The sequence below is a fragment of the Tamandua tetradactyla genome, chromosome 22, assembly GCF_023851605.1.
Source record: "Tamandua tetradactyla isolate mTamTet1 chromosome 22, mTamTet1.pri, whole genome shotgun sequence".
NCBI classification, from domain to species: Eukaryota; Metazoa; Chordata; class Mammalia; order Pilosa; family Myrmecophagidae; genus Tamandua; species Tamandua tetradactyla.
This window is the reverse complement of record NC_135348.1, coordinates 12,665,751-12,689,796: the sequence shown is the minus strand read 5'-3', so window position 1 is coordinate 12,689,796 and position 24,046 is coordinate 12,665,751. Positions and strand designations below refer to the sequence as shown.

At 38.0% G+C, this 24,046-nt stretch overlaps 1 protein-coding gene across 1 annotated transcript in view; it reads right to left on the bottom strand.

The window, feature by feature from the left end:
• DCHS2 (dachsous cadherin-related 2) overlaps positions 1-24,046 on the bottom strand; it is a 300,220-nt gene that overhangs the window by 105,436 nt on the left and 170,738 nt on the right. The window contains exon 3 of the mRNA XM_077139745.1: positions 22,009-22,240. Coding sequence (XP_076995860.1) covers positions 22,009-22,240 — 232 coding nt within the window. The remainder of the gene's footprint in view (positions 1-22,008; positions 22,241-24,046) is intronic.

Genomic DNA, 24,046 nt, shown 5'->3' with positions numbered 1-24,046 from the left:
TGTGTCCCATGGAATGTGCACCAGAGGGTGACTTCAGCAGATGATGGCTTTAATAATCAAGTAGATAAGATGACTCATTCTGTGGATACCAGTCAGTGTCTTTCCCCAGCAACTCCTGTCATTGCTCAATGGGCTCACAAACAAAGTGGTCATGGTGGTAGGGATGGAGGTTATGCATGGGCTCAGCAACATGGACTTCCACTCACCAAAGCTGACCTGGCTGCAGCCACTGCTGAGTGCCCAGTCTGCCAGCAGCACAGACCCACACTCAGCCCTCGATATGGCACCATTCCCCAAAGTGATCAACTGGCTACACAGTGGCAGATTGATTACATTGGACCACTTCCATCATGGAAGGGGCAGCAATTTGTTCTAACTGGAATACACACATATTCTGGATATGGGTTTGGCTTTCCCTGCACAAAATGCTTCTGCCAAAACTACCATCCATGGGCTTCTGGAATGCCTTATCCATCATCATGGTATTCCACACAGCATTGCTTTTGCTCCAAGGAACCCACTTCATAGCAAGTGAAGTGCAGGATTGGGCACATGCTCATGGAATTCTCTGGTCTTACCATGTTCCCCATCATCCAGAAGCAGCTGGGTTAATAGAAGAGTGGAATGGTTTTCTGAAAACTTAATTATGGTGCCAACTAGCTGGCAATACCTTGCAGGGCTGGGGCAATGTTCTCCAGGAGGCTATGCATGCCCTGACTCAGTGTCTGCTGTATGGTGCTGTTTCTCCCCTAGCCAGAGATTCATGGGTCCAGAAATCAAGGGGTGGAAATGGGAGTGGCACCACTCACTATTACCCCTAGTGATCCACTAGGAAAATTTTTGCTTCCTGATTCCGCAAACTTGAGTTCTGTTGGTCTACAAGTTTTAGTTCCAAAGAGGGAGTGCTTCCATCAGGAGAAACAACAATGATTACATTGAACTGGAATCTAAGACTGCCATCTGGTCCCTTTGGGCTACTTAAGTCCCTCAATCAACAAGCTAAGAAGGGGATTACTTTACTGGCTGGGGTGATTGACCCTGACTATCAGGGGGAAATACAACTGTAACTACACAATGGAGGTAAAGAAGGGTTTTCCTGGAATATAGGAAATTCCCTAGGGCGTCTCTTACTATTACCATACCATGTGATTAAAATCAAAGGAAAAATGCAACAACCCAGTCCAGATAGGACTACCAATGACTCTGAAACTTCAGGAATGAACATTTGGGTCACCCCACTAGGCAAAGAACCATGGCCAGCTGAGGTGCTTGCTGAGGTTACTGAAAGAAGGTAGTGATAAATGTGAACTACAACCACGTGATCAGTTACGGAAACAAGAACTGTAATGGTATGACTATTTCTTCCTTGCTTTGTAATTAGTGTCCATGTATTTATACATAAATCAAATATCTTTGTTTTCCTCTTTATTTTATCTCCCTTATCATATGACATAAGCTGTTTTGTTCATGTTATAGTATTTAAGTTATAAGATACCAAGTTTAAGAGTGAATATTATCCAAGGACTTGCACCCTATTTTGGAGAGATTTAACGTGTTTCTGGTTGTACACAGGACAGTTGAGTATTGTTAGGTGAGGAAAAAATGTGTCTGTTATTGTTTTCTGTTTAGAGATTAAGTACAGTCTAAGGTGATGTGGATAGCTGCCCAATTGACAAGGGGTAGACTATGATGTGGATAGCTGCCCAATTGACAAGGGGCAGACTATGATGTGTCAACTTGACCAGGTGGTGCTGCCCGGTTGTCTGGCTGGGCAAGCGCTGACCTGTCTGTTGCTGTGGGTACATTTCATGGACTTAAATTATGAACATATTGGTGGCATCCAGAGCTGATTTGCAATCAGCTAAGGGGAGTGTCTTCTGAAATGAGAGATGCTCAATCTAATTACCTTTTTTAAGGCTTTTAAATCTTTTTAAGGCTTCTAAGGAGGATTCAGAAGAGAGAACCACTCTTCCTGCTTCAGCCAGCCAGCCTCTTCTGAGAGTTCATTGAGGACCTTCATCGGAGCTGCCAGCTTGCAGCCTGCCCTATAGATCTTGGACCCTTAGATCCCATGGTTGCCCAGCCAACCTCTCCTAAGAGTTCGGTGGGGACCTTCATTGGAGTTGCCAGCTTATGGCCTGCCTTACAGATCTCGGACCCTTACATTGCCACAGTTGCGTGAAACACTTTTATAAATTTTATATTTACAGATACCTCCCAATGATTCTGTGTCCTTAGAGAACCCTAGCTAATTCAGGGGGTAACTCATAACTGGTTCATTCCAAAGAGGCAGGGCTCAAAAGCTACTCAGATCACCATGGTGTGGCAGCTGTAGCTCCTGAGCAGGTATGGTGGGGTGCAGTGATGCTTTATGCTCATGGGGACACAGAGTGGCTGGTACGGATGATAATGGGACTACTGAGGGCAACAGCACAGCTTTTGCTAAAAGTTTCTGGAGGAATGCTGACTAACGCAGAAAGCTAAAAAAGCCCCCTTCATTCCACTCTTGACTTACAATTTCCTGCCATGCCTCCCACTGGCAGAATCTTTCTGAAAACCAGCTGTAATAGTGTCCTGGGGTGTCAGCACTGACCTGGTAAAAATGTGCTCTCCCAGGTCCCAGCTCTGAGGTACCACTCACTGAGATTCTAAGTTTGATGAGCCAATCCTTTAGCCTCATTCTTCTCCCAGCTTATGGGGTAACAGTGGCTTCCTACAGTAATGCCTCTGTGTTACCTTGGCTCTTTTTTTTGCCTTTTCAGTTTTTTGTATTAAATTCTGATTAAATGATTTTTGCTACTACACCAGTTGTTTTTGTTTTCCTGACTGGACTTGCACTGGTACAAATCTCACTAATTCTGACTGGCCTGGCTTGGGTTGTTGGTTACAAACATTAGGGACACCCAAATCTGAAGGCCAAGCCCTTGCTTGATCATGAGGCTTACTCTTGTGAAACTTATGTAGGTAGCGGGGAAGCTAAGCCTACCTACATAAGAGTTACTTCTGGAGGACCTCTTTTGTTTCTCAGATGTGGCTTCTCTGTCTCTAAGCCCAACTCTGCAAGTGAAATCATTGCCCTCCCCGCTACATGGGACATGACATCCAGGAATGAAAGTCTCCCTGGCAGCGTGGAAGATGACTCCCAGGGATGAATCTAGACCTGGCACCATGGGATCAACAATTCCATCCCGATCAAAAGGGGGAAAAGATGTGTAACTAATAAAGTATCAATGGCTGAGAGAGTTCAAATCGAGTCAAGAGGCTACTCTGGAGGTCACTCTTACACAAACTTCAGTTAGCCATTGCTACCTATCATAACTTGCCAAATCCCACCCAAAACCATGCCAGCCAATCCTAAAGAACACCTAGGGAAATATATAAGATTCTACAAAGGTTCAATGCAGTAGGGTAACTTTCCAGAAGCCTACAACCTCCAGAAGGGTCTCTGGAACAGATAAGTCCTGACACCTAGAGGGCCCAGCCTCTCCAGAACATCAGCTAGTTCCATCTCCCTACCTCATATTATTGACAGACCCTTTCAACATGAAAAAATTTAGAACTACCATAGCCCAAATACCTCTAAAGGGCAGGATGGAAAGATTGAAGGTGATGGTGGAGTGATACAGAGAAGGTAGGGTTTAACAAACGTATATGATTGCTGAATCATTAAATTGATATCTCTTTTAGTCTCCAGTATATTAGAGCAGTTAGAAGTAAAAACCTAAAATTGTGGAATTGTAATCCATGCCAAAGTCTGAAATTTGTTCTACAAGTAATTGCTGTGCTGTGCTTCGAAATGTCCTGCTTTTATGTATATATGTCATTTTTCACACACACAAGAGAAGCTGACTGTGTTAATAGAATAATCTTTATTCCTCCTGGTCTCCGATGTTCTGAAGCAGCTAGAAGGAAAAATCTGAGATGATGATATGGTAGCCCATGACAATCTCTGCAATGTGTCCTGGAACTACTCGTTGAAGAGAGTTTTGAAAACGATTACTTTTTTCTTTCTTTGCTTTGTATAGATGTTATACAGTACAATAAAAAAAGTTTAAAAAAAACTTTGTGATACTAATGCAAGGATAGATACTAGAAAAGAATAGATAATACCAAAATTATGTTATTTAGGGGGCAGTTTTGAAGTCTCTGATGCTAATGAAAGAATTGCGTTAGCTCTTGATCCATTACACATAAGAATCAATAATTAAAAGGGGAGGGGAAAAACCTACAAAACTCGGCCCCACAAAATGAAAAGCTTCAACATGTAAAATCAATATTATGCTCCTGGTAACCACATGGATCATGTAATCAACATATAGAACTGTTTTAATACATTATACTTGACTTCAACTTGATCTCCAGGGTAATAAAACATATCACTGGGTGGGGTCTATGAAACCCTGCATGTTTAGAGCAGAATTCTTGGGACCTAAAGACATTTATTTACAAAGCTGCTTTACCTTAGACCACACAGACTGTCCCTGACAAATGGGAACCCATATTATGTTTAAAGAACTATGGAAAAATAATTCATAATCTTAGATGTCCATAAAAAAATCTTTCTCATATTTAAAATCATTAGCTTTTTAAACCCTTCCCTGTTCCCTTCCCCCCCATAACAAATGGATCATAACAAATTGTAACAACAATATTTGTATCGCAAAACTGGACATTAAAAAAGATGAACTGTTTGAAAACAGCTGTTCTAGTTTGCTAGCTGCCAGAATGCAACACACCAGAGATGGATTGGCTTTTAATAAAAGGGGATTTATTTTGTTAGTTCTTCAGAGGAAAGGCAGATAACTTTCAACTGAGGTTCTTTCTTATGTGGGAAGGCACAGGGTGATCTCTGCTGGCCTTCTCTCCAGGCCTCTGGGTTCCAACAACTTTCCCCAGGGTGGTTTCTTTCTGTATCTCCAAAGACCTGGGCTGAACTGCGAGTGCTGAGATGAGGTATGCTGAGCTGCTCTGTCTGTGCTACATTGTGCTCTCTCATTTAAGCATCAGCCAATTAAGTCAAACATCATTCATTGCAGCAGGCACTCCTCCTAGCCAACTGCAGATGTAATCAGCAACAGATGAGGTTCACGTATCATTGACTCATGTCCACAGCAACAGAACTAGATGCCTTCACTTGGCCAAGCTGACAAATGAATCTAACTACCACAATGGCTGACATCAGATTTGTACATATCCAACTCTTGTGAGCCTTCCTAGGATAAAGATATTTCTGTGACAGTTAGATGACCAATTTAATCAGAGTGATATATTTGATGAATGTAATCATCATTTCAAGTTTAAAATAATGGTCTCCTTCCTGCATTCAGAACTACACAAGTAAGTGAAGTTTGGGATGTTTTCTATCCTCTTCTTCAAATGCCACCTATGTTAGATTTCTAGATGTTAATTTTATGTTCTCAGAGCTAGGCTTACTTGTGAATGATTTTGATTAACTCTTAGCAGAGCCAGAATTCCTACAAAAACTTGGCATCTTAGATATTTTCCATATGGTTAGCTACTTCTTAAAAGCAAAACAAAAAACATATTCTTTAGAGCTCATGAAATAATAAAGGGGCATGGAATCAGATCCTTGGAGTCAGATACAATGGAGTTCAAAGTCTGGCCCTTTGAATTAATAATTTGACCTCAAGCAATTCCTTAAACCCTCTGAGACTCAGTTTATCATCTATTGAATAGCACCAATTCCATTTACTAAATAGAACTGCTGTGAAGATAAAATTAAATAGTGTATATTAACAAATCACTTAGCACAGTGTCTAACACACAGTGACTCCTTAATAAAATGTTAGTTCCTTTCAAGTGGATAACTCCATGTATGAAAAGCAGAATCAATGAGTTTTTAAAATATGTTTCAGCAAAGGGGAAAATTGGGGAACTGGAAGGACATCAATTTCTACTAACAAATATGTGTAAGAAGTCCCCTGGAACAGCTGACCAGCAGCCCATGTGTCCTTGCAGCCTGCTTATCAGAAGGACCAAGCAGCATTTTGGAGGAAGATGTAATGACACCCATAACTCCAACATGTCCAGCTCCTTCTGATTATATGATTTAGATTCCCAGTCCATAGTTTGACCTAAACAGTCCCAAATGGATGCATATTTTCCATTACTGTAAATGGTGAATTCGTTAATAAGGTTTTTCTGGGATTTCCAAGGAGGATTATTTTGAACAACCCCTCCTGCTTATACAGACATAGATACTGACCTGGGTGACCAACCATGCAGGCTGATGGATCCTTTCATGAAGTCTCAGAAACATTTCCAGTAGAGATGGATGATAAGACTAGAAGCTTCAGCTACAGTTCTCTCAGACTTTTGTCATCTGCAGTACTATAATTCAAGATTACAAGCTCTAACACTACTACTTACACCCATCCATCATTAACAGACCTAAACACTGATTTTAAATATTCAGTAGAATAGAAAATAATTTTCTTAAAAACAAAAACAAAACCTGTAAGACCTGGATCTGAGAGTAGCTCTTAACTTGAGGGAATCTCATGTAAAAGTCATATAGTTGGCACTAACTAAGAAAAGAAACATGAATTATTTTAAGACAGCAAAATTTTAGAAAGACAGTAAGCATATGGTAAAGTATATGCTCTGAAACTAAGCTGCCTTGGTGCAAATTTTGACTACCACTTACCAGCTGTGTGATCTTCAGTAGACTGCTTGCTTATCTTCTTTGGATTCACTTCTTCATTTATAAAATGGGAACAGTAACAGTTCCTACATCAAAGGACTAGTTAAAAGATTATGAATTGATGTATGTAAAGTACTTAGAAAAGTATCTTACACATAGAAAGTATTCAATAAATATTCACTGTTATTTGTAAAATATGTCTATATTCCTATATCTTCAAGAGCATATTTTGCCATCTCTTCAATTTATAAGATCATGACATGGAACATGAACTGCTTAAAGAAAAAGAGGTAAATGTGATGAATAAATCCCTATTTCTATCACTGTTATCCCTTGATGCATATTTAGGGTTTAACGTCTAAGGGAAAGTATAGTACTTAAGGAGAACCTCATGTATTTTGGATTTTTTTGTGTGTGTGATGGTTGCAACTAAATGCCAACTCACACAATATATATTTCAATATGTTGTTATGACCGCTGTCAAGAGAATAAACTTCTAGAAAAGATAGTCAATAAGCACTGTTTAAATAATAAATTGGAAGCCTAACTTAATTTGGACTTTAAGAGAAGTAAAAATTGGAAGATGCATGCATAGCTAATTCCAGAAATAAAATATGTGCAATGATAATGTACAAAAAAGCTTTCCACTTCCTTTAATTTCCTCTATCTCAGAATCTGGAATCTGCCATTTGAGGTTCCCTATCGTGTTAAGGTGAACAGGATTCTGGCTGCTCCACCTACCAACGTGACAGGAGGCAAGTCACTTAGCTTCTATGACCATTTGTTTTCTCATCTGAAACATAAGGAAACTAATGTGCCCTACCTGATAGGATTCTTGCAGGACTCATAAGAGATGATATGTATAAAGAAATAAATGTAGCATTTGGGCATATGGCAAGTGTTCAATAACTCTTTGAAATAATTATTCTCATTCCGACAATATTTTACCTTGAACTGCGTTGGTTTTCATTATCTGACATAAATGATTTCTTCACATTCAAGAACTTAGTTTATATTGCCCAACATGTAGCACCAGAAATGGTTAAAAAGTCATTTGAGAGGGTGCGAGGGCAGTTCAGTGGTAGAATTCTCACCTGCCATGCTGGGTTCAATTTCCAACCCGTGTACATCTCAAAACAAAGAAACAAAAGGAACCAACGAAAGCAAGCAAACAAACAACAACAAAAATCAATAAATGGTGCTGCAATAATGGTATTCTCACATGAAAAAAAGAATGAAATGTGACCCCGCCATACAGTATACAAAAAAAAAGTCACTTGAACACATTTCTCCAAAAATAAATAACTGACAATTCAAAATGACTGGTGATGATCCCTGTTTTTTTGGGGGGTGGGGTCGGGTGGAGGTATTTGCAACTAGAAGATGAAATTGTACATTCACACTTTACTATGTGCCTACTTTTTGAGCCTGATTTAAATCATATGCACACATTGGTCCCAAAAGACAAAAAACAAGAGTAATACCTTGGCTTAGAGTCTTACTGCTTCCTTAAAAGTACTGCTATATACATCTTAGTTGATCTCTTTCAAATCACAGATACTTATTTTCATTCTAAAGTCACTCTACATGTCCAATTTTTAAAAAGTCACAGCACTCTGTTAAACAGCTATATACAAGCAAAGCCCAGAATTTGTTTTGATTAGAAAAACTTATAGAATTTTGTACTTTTGATTTCCAGGTAACACCTACTATCTTTTTTGGCATGGGCAGGCTCTGGGAATTGAACTCGGGTCACTGGCATGGCAGGCGAGAATTCTGCCACTTACTCCACGGTTGCACCGCCCTTTCTTTTTTTCTAAGTTTCACACATACTTTGTCTATTAGAAACTAAATTAATCATTACTAGCTTTAGGTAGAAAACGTCAGAAAATTCTTTTAATATTATTTTTTAACTTTCATTTTGCCAAAAGTAACATATTACTTTCTTATAAAAGCTTTTGAGCCTTAAAAAAATGCAAGTTTTAGAAAATCATCTGAGAATTTAGAACTCAGGGGAAATACAGAATTTAAAACATACATAATAAGCATTTGGTATAATGGAAGTCTATCTAAATGATGCAAACTTCAAAGTTTCAGAAAGCAACAGACGAGTTGAGGAGGAGAGGGTAAAATAAGCAAAGGCTCAGGAAAAGCAGTGCCCATTGGCCATGCCTTCTTGAGGGTGTACAAAGCAGATCTAAGGCTATTTGGGTTGACATGAATGTTAAAGTAAGGAAATGGCCCCTTTAATGTATAAAAGGTTAGAGTAAGACACCATCATTTGTGATGGGCTTATTTTTCATTTTAAAGCCAAAAGTCAGTGAACTCATTGCATTAAAATCAGCATGACAACAGTAAGCAAGAGGAACCAATGAAAGATGGACAACAGAGGATAAAGAAATAAAAGGAAAAGTTTTTAAATGACACGGATAGGGTATGTCCCAAAAGATAGTCATGGAAATGCTACAGATTCTCAGTAGGAGGGATAGGGTAGAGGTGGGATGGATGAAATTGGGAGAAGCCAGAATCTGGAAAGCACAGTCAAATTCCCATTGTTTTTATAGTACAATTTACAACTTACAGAACAATAATGCAAATGTAATAAAACAAATTACCACAAATCTGGACTGATACAAATAAACACCGAAAACAGGCAACTGTAGATGACAGGTTTAATGAACACTGAAAATAGAAAACTAGGTGGTTTAGGCTTAAAAGATTAAATACATCACATTCGGAAGTAGTTTCTTCTTCTGAATGCCTTATTTAAACAATATTTTTAGCTATCTAAAACATTTAACTTCTAAATGAAAGCATGAGCTTCTTTCAGGAATTTTGCTTGTTCTAAAAATTATGCATATCAGACAATTTAATCATAATTATGACTAGATATTTCCAACTTTAGCATAGAACACATTAATGCTACAAAATTACATTTGTGAAGAAATTCATGAGTATTTGAAATTAAAAGAGTTATTGTCTATTACATTAACTTTTTGTTTTCTATGTGGATTTTAAGGGATTTCGAGTCCTACCTATAGGGCTTCCTGTTACCCTATCCTACCAGTATGAATATAAACCTTTTCTCCAAACCAATAAGGTTGGATAACAAAAAGTAACAGCTTCTCTTTAGCCTTACCCTTTGTCAATCTCGAGTGTCTGGGAAGAGATGAGCAGTCATCCCTACCAATGGAAGTAGATGTCGAATCTAGAATTAAATTGTCCTTCCAATAGAATGAGGTATCTAGGATAAGACTTCCTTACCTGTTTTCTTTGTGAATATTCCCAATTTCTGGAGAAGTCTCCTTTCAGGTTTATTTCACAACCCCCATGCAATATTGGTCTTTTGGAGCCTCTGCCAGGGCCTTGTCTCATTTGTTTACTCTACTCAGCAAATTAAAGCGTACCACAATCTACAAGCATCAAGGTTCTGATTCTCATCCAAATCAATTCTGTAAAGGTTAGAAACTAAGATTCTGGCAGGAAAAGAAAAGGTTTTCTCCTTACTCAACTGCCATATTTTCTCTATATAAAGAAAATTCATATGACATTTTCAGTTTCAACAACCTGGCAGACTGAATGATTATGGAAGTTTTTTTTTTTTTGCAGGAAAAAAAAGAGACCTAGAAATGCTGTTTACAACTTAAAACATTTTAAATGCATAGCTGATTTATCCACAAAGGAGAGTACTCTCTAAATGTCAGAAGCAAAGATGGAAGTGATGGCCAGGGAAGTGAGCACACAAGCTGATGTTAGAGGGACTTGATTGAGGAAAAGGTAGAGGAAGAGGTGACACAAGTCTCCGGCTGGAAGCAGACCCTAATGGTGTGGGATCTAATGTCAAACTGAGGTTCCCACTAATGCCAAATCTTCAAAGGGGCATGCTTTCTGTGAAACAGGTACTAGAAAAAGTGTACCAATTTGCTCAAAGGGACAATAAAAAGTATTATAAAATCTTCAGTCAAAAGAGCTAGGAAAGCAAAAAAAAAGCAAACAGTCAAATAAAATAAATAAGCAAACATAAAATGTCTTCAGTAGACAATTAAAATATGCACCTTATACCATATATGGACGAGAAGGCCAAATTTGTACTATTTATATAGAACAGTCTTAAAGCCTCTTAAAAATGAAAATTTATCACGAGATCAGTGAAAACTTTGGGCCCTCTAGGAGAAGTCACCTCAAGACTATTTTATGGGAATAATACTTAAATAAAGTCCTACACAATCCTCATGGAACAAAAAGTCCCTGCTAAAGGATGAATCACAATACAAATTATTACAAAATGTTCTGCCTTGCGTGGTTGAACAATCTGAAACAGATAATAAACAAAAGAAGGAATAAAAAAAGAAGAAATAAAAAGCATAAAGAAAAATAATATAACTACAAAAATTAATAAGTGGACTAAAAAAGAGAATTGCACACACTCAGAATTTATAGAAATGAAAAATGCAGTCAATGAAAGTGAAAATGCAGTCAGAAGTTAGATAACAAGAACTAGTAAACTACAAAGTAGAGCCAAAAAAATTGTACAGCATATAATCCAGAAAAATATGCAGTAGGAATATAGGAAACAGAGTTTAAAAGATAGGGAAAATAGAATGAGAAGATCCAATGTAAATCTATTACGGCTTATAGAAGAAAAGACAATAAAGAGAGGTGAAATGCAGTATTTGTAGAGATTTTGGCTGAGATAGTTCCAGAACTGAAAAAAGAAGTGCATTCATAGGTACGGTAAATATAAGAAAACCTGAAAAAAAATAAATCAACAATTAGATACATTAGTGAAATTTCTTGAACAACAAAGATAAAAGCTTATAAGCAAAAAAAAAAAAAAAAAAAAGCTTATAAGCAAGACTGAAGAAAGATGGGGAAATTAAAAAGGAATAGTGTTCAGACTTATAAATGACTTCTCAACAGAAACAGCAGAGGTTAGACGTCCATGAAGTAATATTGTGAAAGTGCTTGGAAGAAAATAACTGCCAACCTAGAATTTTATACCCAGATAAACTATTTTAGAGGATGCACATAAAATGGACATTTACAGTCAAAGACTCAGAATTTATCTCTCACAGAGCATCAGTGAAAGAGCTACTAAAGGGAACATTTTTTTTCCTGGCACTAGGGACTAGTTGTCCTTCTCAAAGCAAGCGGTACATAAAATATAAAAATCAATTCTATTAAACATGTCAATAAATCTATAAGAAAAAGAAGTATGCAAGAACAAATCTAAGTGATGTCAGGAACCCAGGGCATGGAATCCAGCTTTGGCCTGCTGGGGATTTGCCAAACCTCATGACCTCAAACTTTTTCTTTTAATGACCCTGTGCAGTAGGGCCTAGGGACAATTTGGGGATGGAGAATCTTTTAAGAGTATCTCTAATAAAATTAAGTCCCATAAAGGTGCATCAAAAATGCATCTGTTCCTCCCCAGTGAACGGCAAAGAATATCGTCTGACTTGAAATGTGGTGCTAAATAGAGGAAGAAGAATTTTTCTCTGAGAATTCCTAAATATAAACCAGTCCTCACACCAGTTTGCAGGCTGAATTCAATACAGGATGATGTGAAAATTTTCAAGCCAAGAGTTTAGTTTAAAATGGAAAAGACTAGTATCACCCAAGGGCATGTGGGCAAGAGAAGCACCAATGCTTTCCACAGGAATCCTCCTTCATCCCCAGGGTTCAGAAAATTTTCTCAGATAAAGATGCAAGCCAAGAGGAAAATAAATCACAAAGCACATGAGTGAGATCAAATATCAACAGCAGATTTACACTGGGAAAGACTTCAGAAAATACAAATGGACGAAATGCTCTAGTTAAAAGACAAAGATTATCAAAATGGATTTCAAAATAAATCCAACCATGTGGTGTCTATAAGAAACACACCTGAAACAAAAGGACATAGACAGCTTGAAAGTAAAAGGCTGGTCAATTCGATGTTATTTCCATCCTCATCCTCCTAGATGCCTACCCTTTATCTGATACATGACGTCCCCTTGTTCTTTGGCTCTTACCTTTGGTTATGTTACAGTTTTCTGTTTGCTTCTTCTGTAAGAACTCCTGGGATTTCCCTAATGGTTTGTTTTCCTCCTCAGGCCTCAAGCAAAGTTATTAGGCTCTTTGTTCTATTTTCTGGAATACCTCAACGTGTGTGACGGACGATCTGCATTATAACCATTTGGTACATGTAAAAATAAAGATTTCTAGGCTCTTACCCAGATGTCCTGATTCCTAGATGTGGGTAACGACCCAGAAATTGCATTTTTAACAAGCATCATCAATAATTCTTACGTTATTTTGTTATGGGTTGTATTCATATTCAAGTCCTAATTCCCGGTCCTATCACTGTGACTATATTGAGAAATAAGGTCTTTGGAGATGTTATTAGTCAAAATGAGACCAATCTGGATTAGAGCGGGTTTTCATCCAAAAGGACTGTTGCCTTACAAAAAGAGAAGCACTGGACACAGACGGACAGCAGATGACAGGGAGAACACCATACGACAGCTGAGGCCAATACAATGACTGGCAGGGAGCCACTGCCAGAAGGCAGGAGAAGACATGGGACGGGGTTGTCCCCTACAGACTTCAGAAGAAGCGTAGCTCTGCCAACACTTGGATTTTGGACGTTTAGCCTCCAGAATAGTGAGGTAACAAATTTCTGATGCTTTAAGCTACCAGTTTGTGGTACTTCATAACAACAGTCACAGGAAACTAAGACATAAGACATAAGTTTAAAATGCACTGCTCTGGTGTCTTTCATTCAAAATATCGGTATGTTTTTAGGACTTCAATAGTTATTTTTTCCTGGAATCTCTCCCTTTCTTATCTCCATCCACATCCTCTCTTCTGGAAAATTAAGAGTTTTACACCTTTTTCTGGTATAGAAAAGGTGGTATTTCCCCTGTGCATTCTGACAATTTGAGATCTAGTGAACCATCAACTATCTTAGTTAAAATTAAGAAAGTATCTATGACTCATCTTCTCCTTCGTTCATAAATTCAGTTAGTTACTATTCATATTATTTTCCTCTAAAATGTCTTCAGGTTAATTCCTTCCTCCGTTGTTTTTATTGCTCTCTCCTTAGTGTGACATTTATTACAGTATTACTTAAAGGATTATTATAATAACTAGATTCATCATTCAAATTTTATAGTTATATAATCCACCTGGTGCAGCTGCAAGGACAATTTTCCTTAAATGACACTTTGGTCATGTCGTTCTGACATTCAAAATCCTCATGCCATTCCTTATCTCCTATAACATCAAGTTTAAACCTCTCTGTCTTGCTTTTAAATTCTTTCATCATCTACCCTGCTCAATGTAGCTTCCCATCGTTTCCATCTCAATGCAGTGGAGAGTGTGGACTCTCCAGTAGAGACATGATTATTTCCTGGTAGTATGTTAAAAATTACGTTAATGAAGCACAACTTACGGGATGTGATCATACAGATATTTTATTTTTTGTCTATTTCAATTTATTTTGTGGGGTTAGCTGTTCTTCCCTTGAACCAAAGTGAAAATTCTGGAAGCTCTTATGACTTCTACAATCACTAGCAATCAATTGGAATTCTATCGGTTATTTTATCACAAAATGCGGTCTTAATTTAATAATTAAAATGTACAGGTTCCTATAATAGTTAAAACTCTGAACAGAATGTAAAGTTAAGGTTTAAGCACAGGCTATGGGTCAGAAGCAGCTGGTGTCTTTTCTCTTTCCTCACCTAGTTCTTCTCCTTATACTGCCATTCTTCTCTCTTCCCCATTTTGCTAATCCAGCTTTCTGAAACACCTAGGATTGAAGCAAGGGGGAAAGAGAGATGGAGGGAGATAGGAAGTTCTTACTTGACCTGCGCTGTCATGATGAACCACATTAGCATTCTCTGACCTTGGCGTTTTTTTAAAGATTCTTTCTTATGGGTGCTTTCAAGGTCTTCTAATCCCAGTCATCTCTAATTTGAAGTTGCCTTAACAAAGGTGAATAACATCTCTTTTCAGACTTTTCATTTAGAAACCTCTCAGAAGCCAGATGGTTCGGTTTCTCCCATGAAATAACACTGCTCTACTGTAGGTGGCCATTCTGTCTATATTTTGACTTTGGGAATATAGTCATAGACCCTCCTTTCTTGTCTTATATTTATATCATTGTCTACTCAACTAGACTATAACTGTTCTTAGGGCAAGAATTCCATTTTAATCTTTCCTTATTTTCTTCTACAACCGTTTATTGTGCACTGACTATGTGCATGGAACTGTGTTAGTATTGGGAAGGCAATGGGAGCAGAATAGACAGTGTTTGTGAAGGACAGCCATCAGTCAAATGACACTAAATACACAATTATAGTCAATGAAAAGACCTACGAAGAGAGGCTGTGATAGAATATAAAGTCGGGTACCTAACTTAACCTGGTTGGGGAGTGGGTTGTCAGAAAAGAACTCCATGAAAAGGTAACCTATGATCTGATATCTGAAGGATGAGTGGTCTTTAACTAGGTGAAGATATGAGTTTGGGGAGGGGTCAGGAAAGGGAGCAATTAAGCATTCTAGGCAGAGAGAAAAATATGTGCAATGACCAAAGTACAGCAAGCTTGAGGAACCCAAAAAATAAAATAAAACTTGACTTAAGAAACAAGCACAGAGATTAAAGGGGCATTCTTGGAGCTTTGGCCACCGATAAAGGAGGTATACACCAAGAAGGGCCTGGTGGATCAAAACAAGGATTTTCATCTTTAAGTGAAGCGCCAAGGGGAGTCACTGATTTCAGATGTGAAAGTGAAATGATCAGATGATCTGCTTTTTATGTTTGAACAAAGTCAATTTTATGCTCACGTATAAGAATTTCGATAGGCTTCTTTTGAATAAATGACTACTCAGCTCACCTTCAAAGCCAATTTCGTGCCATGAAAATAAATTTCTGCTGGAGACCAGGAAGAAACTAGTAAATTTCTTTGATGAATACTCTCCACTTAGAAGGGGGGAATATTAGGATACAATTTGTGCTACGCACTGTATTTTTCAAGCAATTCACATTTTGTAATATTTGACTATAAAGAAGAGCTAGAAAAATCATTTACTTGAATCCAATATCTTTAAATAAATGAAGTTTCCTATTGAGAATTAATTGACTAGAAAATACCATTAGCTGTATTATATGTATATATAAAACATATGCAGTATATATAAACATACATATTTTTATATAGAATAAATAAAACTAATAGCTTTCTTGTCCTATATATTTATCATCTTAAAATTTATGATGCTATATTTTAATATTTAAAAGTACAGTGAATAAATTATTTGGCCCCCATTTTTCAACACACTTGCAAATTATCATTAACCACTAGTGTAAGGGACGAATTTTGACTTTAATAAGCAGGCACTGATTCATTTTACATTTTACTTACCAAGTGCTTGGATTTATATATATTGATTAAATGCATGACAATGTTTGCCTGTGATATTCATGTCGTCTCTTATTTAGGAAGAGAAAACTTTAATGATGAAAAAAAATTTAACTGATAGAGTAGTAAACAAACTTAGAGCGAAGACCCTTCCTTAATTAAAACCTAAAATAAATATAATATCATGTTCTTCTAGAAATTAAGCAAACATTAAGCCTTGATTCAGAAATAAGCCTTCAAGAAAGGATGAGATACTCTTAACCGAGGTGGTAATTCAAAGTTAGAAGCCCATCCATAGGTCATTATTAAAGCTCTAAGCTATAAGGTTAGTTAAGAAGCAAAAAAAAACAAGCACTAAGTCATGATTTACACCAAACATAGAATCCAGAACTGTGGTTTTCTCAAAAACAGAGACAGCCCCAACACTACGGGACATCAGCATCAATTTCTTATTGGTTATAGAATACTTATGAAATCTCTCATATAACCAATTTGCGAGAATATAGAAACTTATTCACCTAATGAATAATATCATGCTATTTATTTTGCACACAAATCTGGGTAACTAAGTTCCAATGGCTGAAAGGACTAGAATGGGTTCAAATTTCTATCTCATGTTGACAATTTACAACAATTCTTAAGAAAACTATTAATTTCTAGAAGATGTAGTCAAATGAAAGAAAGAAATAAATCAACAGGTAATTTGGTATTTCAAACAGGCTTTTATAGGAAATCACAAAGAGAGACCATTTTTCTATCTTATTTAGCAGAATCAATAGAAACAATATCCTTCTTAGCTTTGCCTTTAGTTTTTTACTTTAAATATCAAAACAATGGAAAAAGTCTTAAAGTGGAAGTCCAAGAAGTAAAATTTAAATCTCAGGTTCACTGCTGTGACTGCAAGGCTCTTGGGATCTTCCGTCTCATTTTTAGACAGACATAAAATATTTGCCTGGCTGATTTCATAAGGCTATATAAGATAATACATGTGGAAAAGACTTTTTAAAGTATTATTATCTAAAATAGAGGTGTATAAAGACAGACCACAGGTGTAGGAAGTTGGGGGTGGAGTTCAAGTCCAATTTTATGGAATCTCTTTCAGCCTTCATTTCTGCCTTCACCAAGCAAAGGGGGCTGGTTTGTATGATTCCTTCACTATCAGAGTCACTGATCTTGTACTGGAAATATTCATGAGAAAATCTTCTACCATGCTTTTTTTCCTATGAAAGTGACATACATACTGATGAACCACTCATGATTAATTTTAGCTTTCTGCCTTGCAAATAAAAGAAGGTCATCAGTTATTTGATGTGAGCAGCCTCACATTCCTTATAAAATGAGGCGTGGTATTAATTTATTCACTACAGATCAGAAAGTTCTAAATGTAGGAGAGAATCATGAGGAATTATAAGAATCATTGCATGGTATGAAACCTGAGCATGGAACTAATATTGGAAAATAATCTGCCCTTGAAATAAAGGAAAACAGAATCTATGCTACATTACTTAGAGTCCATGTTAAAATTCACACCCCTACAAACAAAAACATTACAAGCATGGGCTAAAGTAGAGGCACAGTTGCATTTGTCTAGAATTTAACTCACTCTGGTTACTCTTTTTATTATTTTTTCTTTTGTAGCAACTTGTATCACCGCACAACTAAAAAACGTAAAAAGTACAGACAATAGGCTAAGCCACATGATTTTATTGTTGTAAATTCTAGAATAGGAACTTCTGTCTTTTATTCACGGTTGTATCCCAAACACCTAGAACAGAGCCTTCTACATGGTAAGAACTGAATAAATATTTGTCAAATGGGTGAACTATCTTTCCCTTTTCAGGTCTGAGGCGATAAATATTCTTCTTAGAACTTTTATTAACTTTTATTTATATTGACTTCTATAAAACAAGTAAACACACACATTTAACCAAAGGTAGCCATAGTGAAACGGGTAGTTGGATGACAATAAGCAACCAACACAAATGCTTGAAACCAACAATCACCCTAAAATAATCTGAATTCGAAGTAAAGTTTCTTTCAGCGTAAAATTAGTAAATAAATAAAGAGGACAAACCCAAAGGCTGAACTTCTCTTTTCATGCTGCTAAAGAGAATGCTTCAAACAATGGAAGGCAAAAACTACATATTATTCATGAAATAGGGTTAAAAATACATGGCAAAAAGAGCTATTAATAAAATATGTCTGTGTTTCCTCCTTTTAAAACTCAAAACAGTGTGGCCTGCCTCATGCCCACATCAAAGGAATTCAACTAACTGAGAAAAGAAAGCTCAATTCAATCTCTCTCCTCTGGTGCTTAAACACATTTTACAAAAATGCTCTTTGAACCAACAACAAACTTAGGAAACCAGAACCAGAACAGGAAGATAAACCCACAAGAGAAAACAACCATGACGTGGACACACCCCCTTTCCAGTTTTCCCCAAAACATTTTTCTTACCAGATGAACAGAATAACTCAGAAAGCTCGACCTTCATCGCATAAATCTTGGTTGTTGCAACAGAACAATGAGGATCTCACTGTCTTCAAGAAAACAAAAGCCTATAGTATAAATTATATAAGCTTACTAAATAATAAATCTCATATTGGAAGCATTAAAATTAATGGAAGCATAAATCAGTAGGCAAACGAATGGATGTTTCTAAGAGAGAATTCTGGAGTAATCCGGAAAGAGGTGACAATGTATAAGTCTGCTCATCAATTCTCAGTAATCTTTTTATACAATATAGCTACATATTTCCTTAACTCACTCATATGTTCAGGTTAAAAAGTAATGGGTATAACTGAAAGGTACTGACACTAGCTTTAAGAATTAACATTGCAAAGGGCAGGGAGTTACTTTGGAAGAGAAAATAAATCCAAAGGCAAGAGTAGGTGAGAAAAATAGAAGTGCTGGTGCAGGTAAAGCTGGAGAGTCTGGGAGAGTTTGAGAAGTGGGGTGGGCCCTTAGGCTGATTTACCATGGTCTGATGGGGAAACTGGATTTCAAATGAAGATTTGCTCTGTGTTATCAATGAACACCCCCCCCCCCCGGCAATTTCTTAAGAGATTATATGGCAAGGCTGTAAATTGCTTTCTGATGATTTCTAGACATCTTCTACTCATTTATTCCACAAATAAGTATTGATAGAGGCAGTTTTTTGAGACCATGTTCACACTCACAGTCTCTAAGAAAGCCCAGCTTTATATAAGTCACAAGAACAAAAACAAAAACAGATCCAGAAAAGAAAAACCAATTCCTGGGCTGTTTCTTATTCTATTATTTTGAGGATATAATCAGTTAAATTAGCTTTTATGGGATGGCCGGGGAGCCTAACTATCATACGTGATATTACTTATATAGAAAATATTTTCTGAGCTCCAGCCAACCAACAGGTGAACTTCTGGAACCCAACCATTCAAACCGGAGACTCCTGTTCACAGGACACCTTTTCCCCACAGCTATTCATGATACTGTTTAATTCCTTTCTAAAGGTTAAAGTAAAGCATTAGCAATTCCCATGAATTTCTCATGAGTTCTGATTAAGTGCAAATTCCAAGCACTGTTAGACTGAGAAATGTCATCAACCTCATACACCAGCATCAGAATTGCCAACAATAATAACCTGAGGCTACTTCCATGACAAATTTGGTCTTTGCTTTAAAAAAAAAAAACCATAATTCTTCCATGGATAATGACCCGCATGAAATGTTCTCCGTGATAAACAATGGCATTTGTCTTATCCCCAGTGCCAGGAATGAAGCACGTGGCTGACCACAGCAGTCCAGAACAGAGGGATCTTCTAAAATAAGAATACAGTACAGTTTATTTTTCAAGATCCGACAGAGGAAACTAAATGACGAGTGTGTCGATGTCTCTTCAAAACAATCTACTAACTGCTTCTAGATCCCGTGCCCTGATTACTGGCTAATCTATATTATATATTTTTGGCATCATCAGCGCCCCAAGGGTCTGATCATTTGACAAGCAGTTAAGGCCTTCAGTTATCCTCAGCTAAGATGAATTTTGAAAAAGCCAAGATAAGCAGAGACTAATTTCCTAAAAAAGTATGTTCTTCTTGTCTTTGAAATGTTAAAGGGGCCAGCCACTTCAGTAAATTGTTTTGAGCAAGGAAAGTTCTGCCTTCTGAAGACTGCCAGTGTAAACAACGGATCCCCCAGCCAGCCACACAAGCCAGATGAAGCATACTTTCCAGGCAAGAAGCATGACTTTCCACCTAAAGGGACCGTGTAAGAAGGCCACTAACTTGATGGATTACATTTTCTGTGTAGATTATTGTTTGTCCTTAATACCTACAGTTGCTGTAAAGGATGTTGTGAAAATCTAATGAGGCAATGTACATAAAAAGTCTAGTGCAGTGTTTGGCAAATGGTAAGTACATCATTATCATCATCACACAATACAAACACATTCTGTCCATTGCTTGGATAAGGTGCTTTAAGAAGACATGTGAAGAAAACAAATACATATTCTTCATTTTTCCCTTTTTTGCAGACTAACTTTGGACCCAAATATTTCTAAGCATCTTAAAAGTACTGTAATGTAATATTATCAATTTGAGATCTTATCTTTTCTTCTAATCAACTATTTCAAGCGTTGTTTTATTAGCAACTGTTCTAGTTTGCTAGTTGCTAGAATGCAATATACCAGAAACAGAAGGGCTTTTAAAAAGAGGGATTTAATAAGTTGCTAGTTTACAGTTCTAAGGCCGAGAAAATGTCCCTATTAAAACAGGTCTATAGAAATGTCCAATCAAAGGCATCCAGGGAAAGATATCTTGGTTCAAGAAGGCCGAAGAAGTTCAGGGTTTCTCTCTCAAGTGAGAAGGCGCATGGAGAACACAGCCAGAGTTTCCCTCTCCTCTGGAAAGGCATATGGTGTACACGGCATCATCTGCTAGCTGCTTCTCCTGGTTTCCTGTTTCATGAAGCTCCCCGGGAGGCATTTTCCTTCTTCATTTCCAAAGGTCGCTGGCTTGTGGACTCTCTGCTTCATGGTGCTGCAGCATTCTCTGCTCGTTCTGAATCTCCTTCATTCTCCAAAATGTTTCCTCTTTTATAGGAGTCCAGAAACTTCTCAAGACCCACCCAAATAGGTGGAGACATGTTGTCACCTAATCCAGTTTCACAACCATTCTTGACTAAATCATATCATCCAGGGAGATTATCTGATTACAGTTTCAAACATACAGTATTGAATAGGGATTATTCTACCTTTATGAAATGGGATTTTGATTAAAACATGGCTTTTCTAGGGGGTATAGTTTCTTTCAAACCAGCACAGCAACAAACCAATAGGAAGGAGAAGTTATTTTAAATACGGTTATTTCTAAAAGACTCTCGGCTTGCCCTTGGGCTTTTTTGGCAGATACACGCTGGCTGTGTTAGAGAGCTAAAAGGGGCTTTAGGTATCCTTTTACAAACAAGGAAAGTAAGACCCAGAGAATTTAAATGTCAGACCTAGGACAACAAAAGGGATCTACTCTGGATGTCTGTACAATGCTCTTTACACTAAAATTATACACTAATCCATTGAAAGAATGCTAAGTCAGCCTTAGAGATAGTATGGTTGTACAAATAGAGGGAAATGAACATTTATTTGCAAAGTAAATGGTATTGACCAAGGGTTTCTGCATTTAATCCTCACAAAAACTTTGCAATGTCATTATTATTACTACTTTTAAGCTAAGGAAACTGAGGCCAATACAGATCACAAGACCAATGAGAGGCAAAGCTGGGACTCAATCCCACCAGGTGAACCTAATGCTAAGCCCTGTCCTTTTCCAAAACACCTCGCTGCCTTCTGGGGAGGTGAAGTGAGTGCCATGATACCCCAGCTATCGAAAGCATCACTTTTTCTAAAGTTCTGGCTTTTAAGCAAAGCAGTTGATTTCAGAGGAAGACTGTTCCAGGATCACATACCTGTGGCGGAGTCGATGGTGAAAAGAGAAGACAGGTCTCCGGGAATGAGCTCGTAAGCCACTGTTCCATATGCTCCCAAATCCTTGTCCGTGGCAAAAAGATTGAGGACCTCGGTGCCGGGCTGCGTCTGGCCACTGATGTTTCTCACGTAGGTTGACGGGTTAAACACAGGGTGATTATCATTCACATCCACCAATTCCACGCGAACAAAAGCTTGGGCGCTCAGCCCACCCTGTTGGGTAAATGCACAGTGATTACAAATGAATCTCCTCTGCTGGGCTCTGGGATACAGAATAATTAACAGAGCTCCTGGACTAGACTTTTGAAACAAAATATGGCACAGTATCTATACTTCAGCCCTGACTCTTAAATGTGAATGAGATTATCCACTTAAAAGCTCTGATGAAGCCATACCTTCAGAGTTGAGGCCAAAGATGTTCAAGGAAAGTTGTCCCAATGTCAAAAAAAGAAGAATCACTTTTCTTCCCAGGATAAGTTTTAACTGAATGGTGGTAAATGCTAAGGAGGTACTGGTGGGGAATGCAATTCTAGAAAAGGTAGGAGGCCTCACTAAGAAGGTATTATTTGAATAAAGGCTGGTCTGCATGAGGGAGTTGACTTAGGGTATCTGAAGGAAAAGCATAACAGGCAGAGGAAAGAGCAAGTGCAAAGGCCCTGAGGCAGCACCCAGCTGGTTCAGAGAACAGCCAGGAAGAGGGGAGGGCTGATGTCAGGGAGGCAGGGCGGGGCATGTAGGGTTCTGGAAGGCCCATGGCTGGTAGACTGAGGTGGGAAGCCTATTGGAAGGTTTTGACAGTGGAGTGGGTTTGATTCTCTCAGGCTTTAACACTGTCATATGGGTGCTGTGTCTAGACAACTGAAAGGCAGCAACGCTGGAAAGAGAGAGACCTGTGAGAAGGTTATTACAATTATCAAGTCCAGACAAACAGCGCCCCATGAAGGGATTGATCCTAAGTACTTGGGGCCAGATTTGTTTCAGAATTCTAAAGTTTTCAAGTTTTAGAAAGGCAATAGAGGCCATGAGGCAAGGAGAAGTTGATCCCATCCTGCTTAAATTGTGCTGCCTCTGTCTACAAACAAAAACGGGGAAAGGAGAGAGAAAAAAATAGAAGAAAATAATCTTTGCAGTTTTTACTCTTCTACAGCTGAAACATATGTTCCTACTTTAAAGTATCATTTCCCACTTCTATCTAGTACATTCTGACACTTTCATCTTTGACAAAAAATCCTTGGTAAGTCACAGCAGCCTGGGTTTTCTTAACTTGGCAGGGAGGCACTCACAAAGAGGGAAAAGAAAGACAGTGAAGAGAAAGGCTTGGCAAGAGAAAAAGGGAGTACTGCTGATGTGCAGATACAGAGGAAGCACATGCGGAGGGGTGAGGGAGGGCTAGACAGAGTCTTGCTTGGAGGAGGTTAATGATGAACTAGGAAATGGTTCTCATCCTCTGAGGGTCCGTGCACCCCAGACTCTGGGGTCTAAAAATAATTAGGAAACACATCTTTAAAAACAGTGCAATTTCCCATTTCTAAGTTGAATAAACTGCCAGGGCCACAGCAGTTACAGGTTTTACAATGGGAGAAATGGGGTCCAGCTACAATTGCAGTAAAAACAATACAGTGGAAGTTCCATCTCGCCTGTGTGCTTAAAATGAAGACTGACTCTACCTCTTCAGCAAATCTAAATACGGCGCAAGGTTCCAGGTGGAGAGGACTGAGAGGGAACTGCAGACCCTAGCAGTAGGGGGATGGGTGTGTAGAGGGGGGCAGGCTGGCATGATGCAGAGACAAGGCTGGACAGACATATAAATGAAACCTGATTTACATGCTGTGCTGGTTTGAAAGGATGTATGTCCCCTAGAAAAGCCATGTTGTAATCAAAATTCCATTTTGTAAAGGCAGAATAATCCTTATTCAATACTGTATGTTTGAATCCGTAATTAGATCATCTCCCTGGATATGTAACCCAATCAAGAGTGGTTGTTAAACTGGATTAGGTGACGACATGTCTCCACTCATT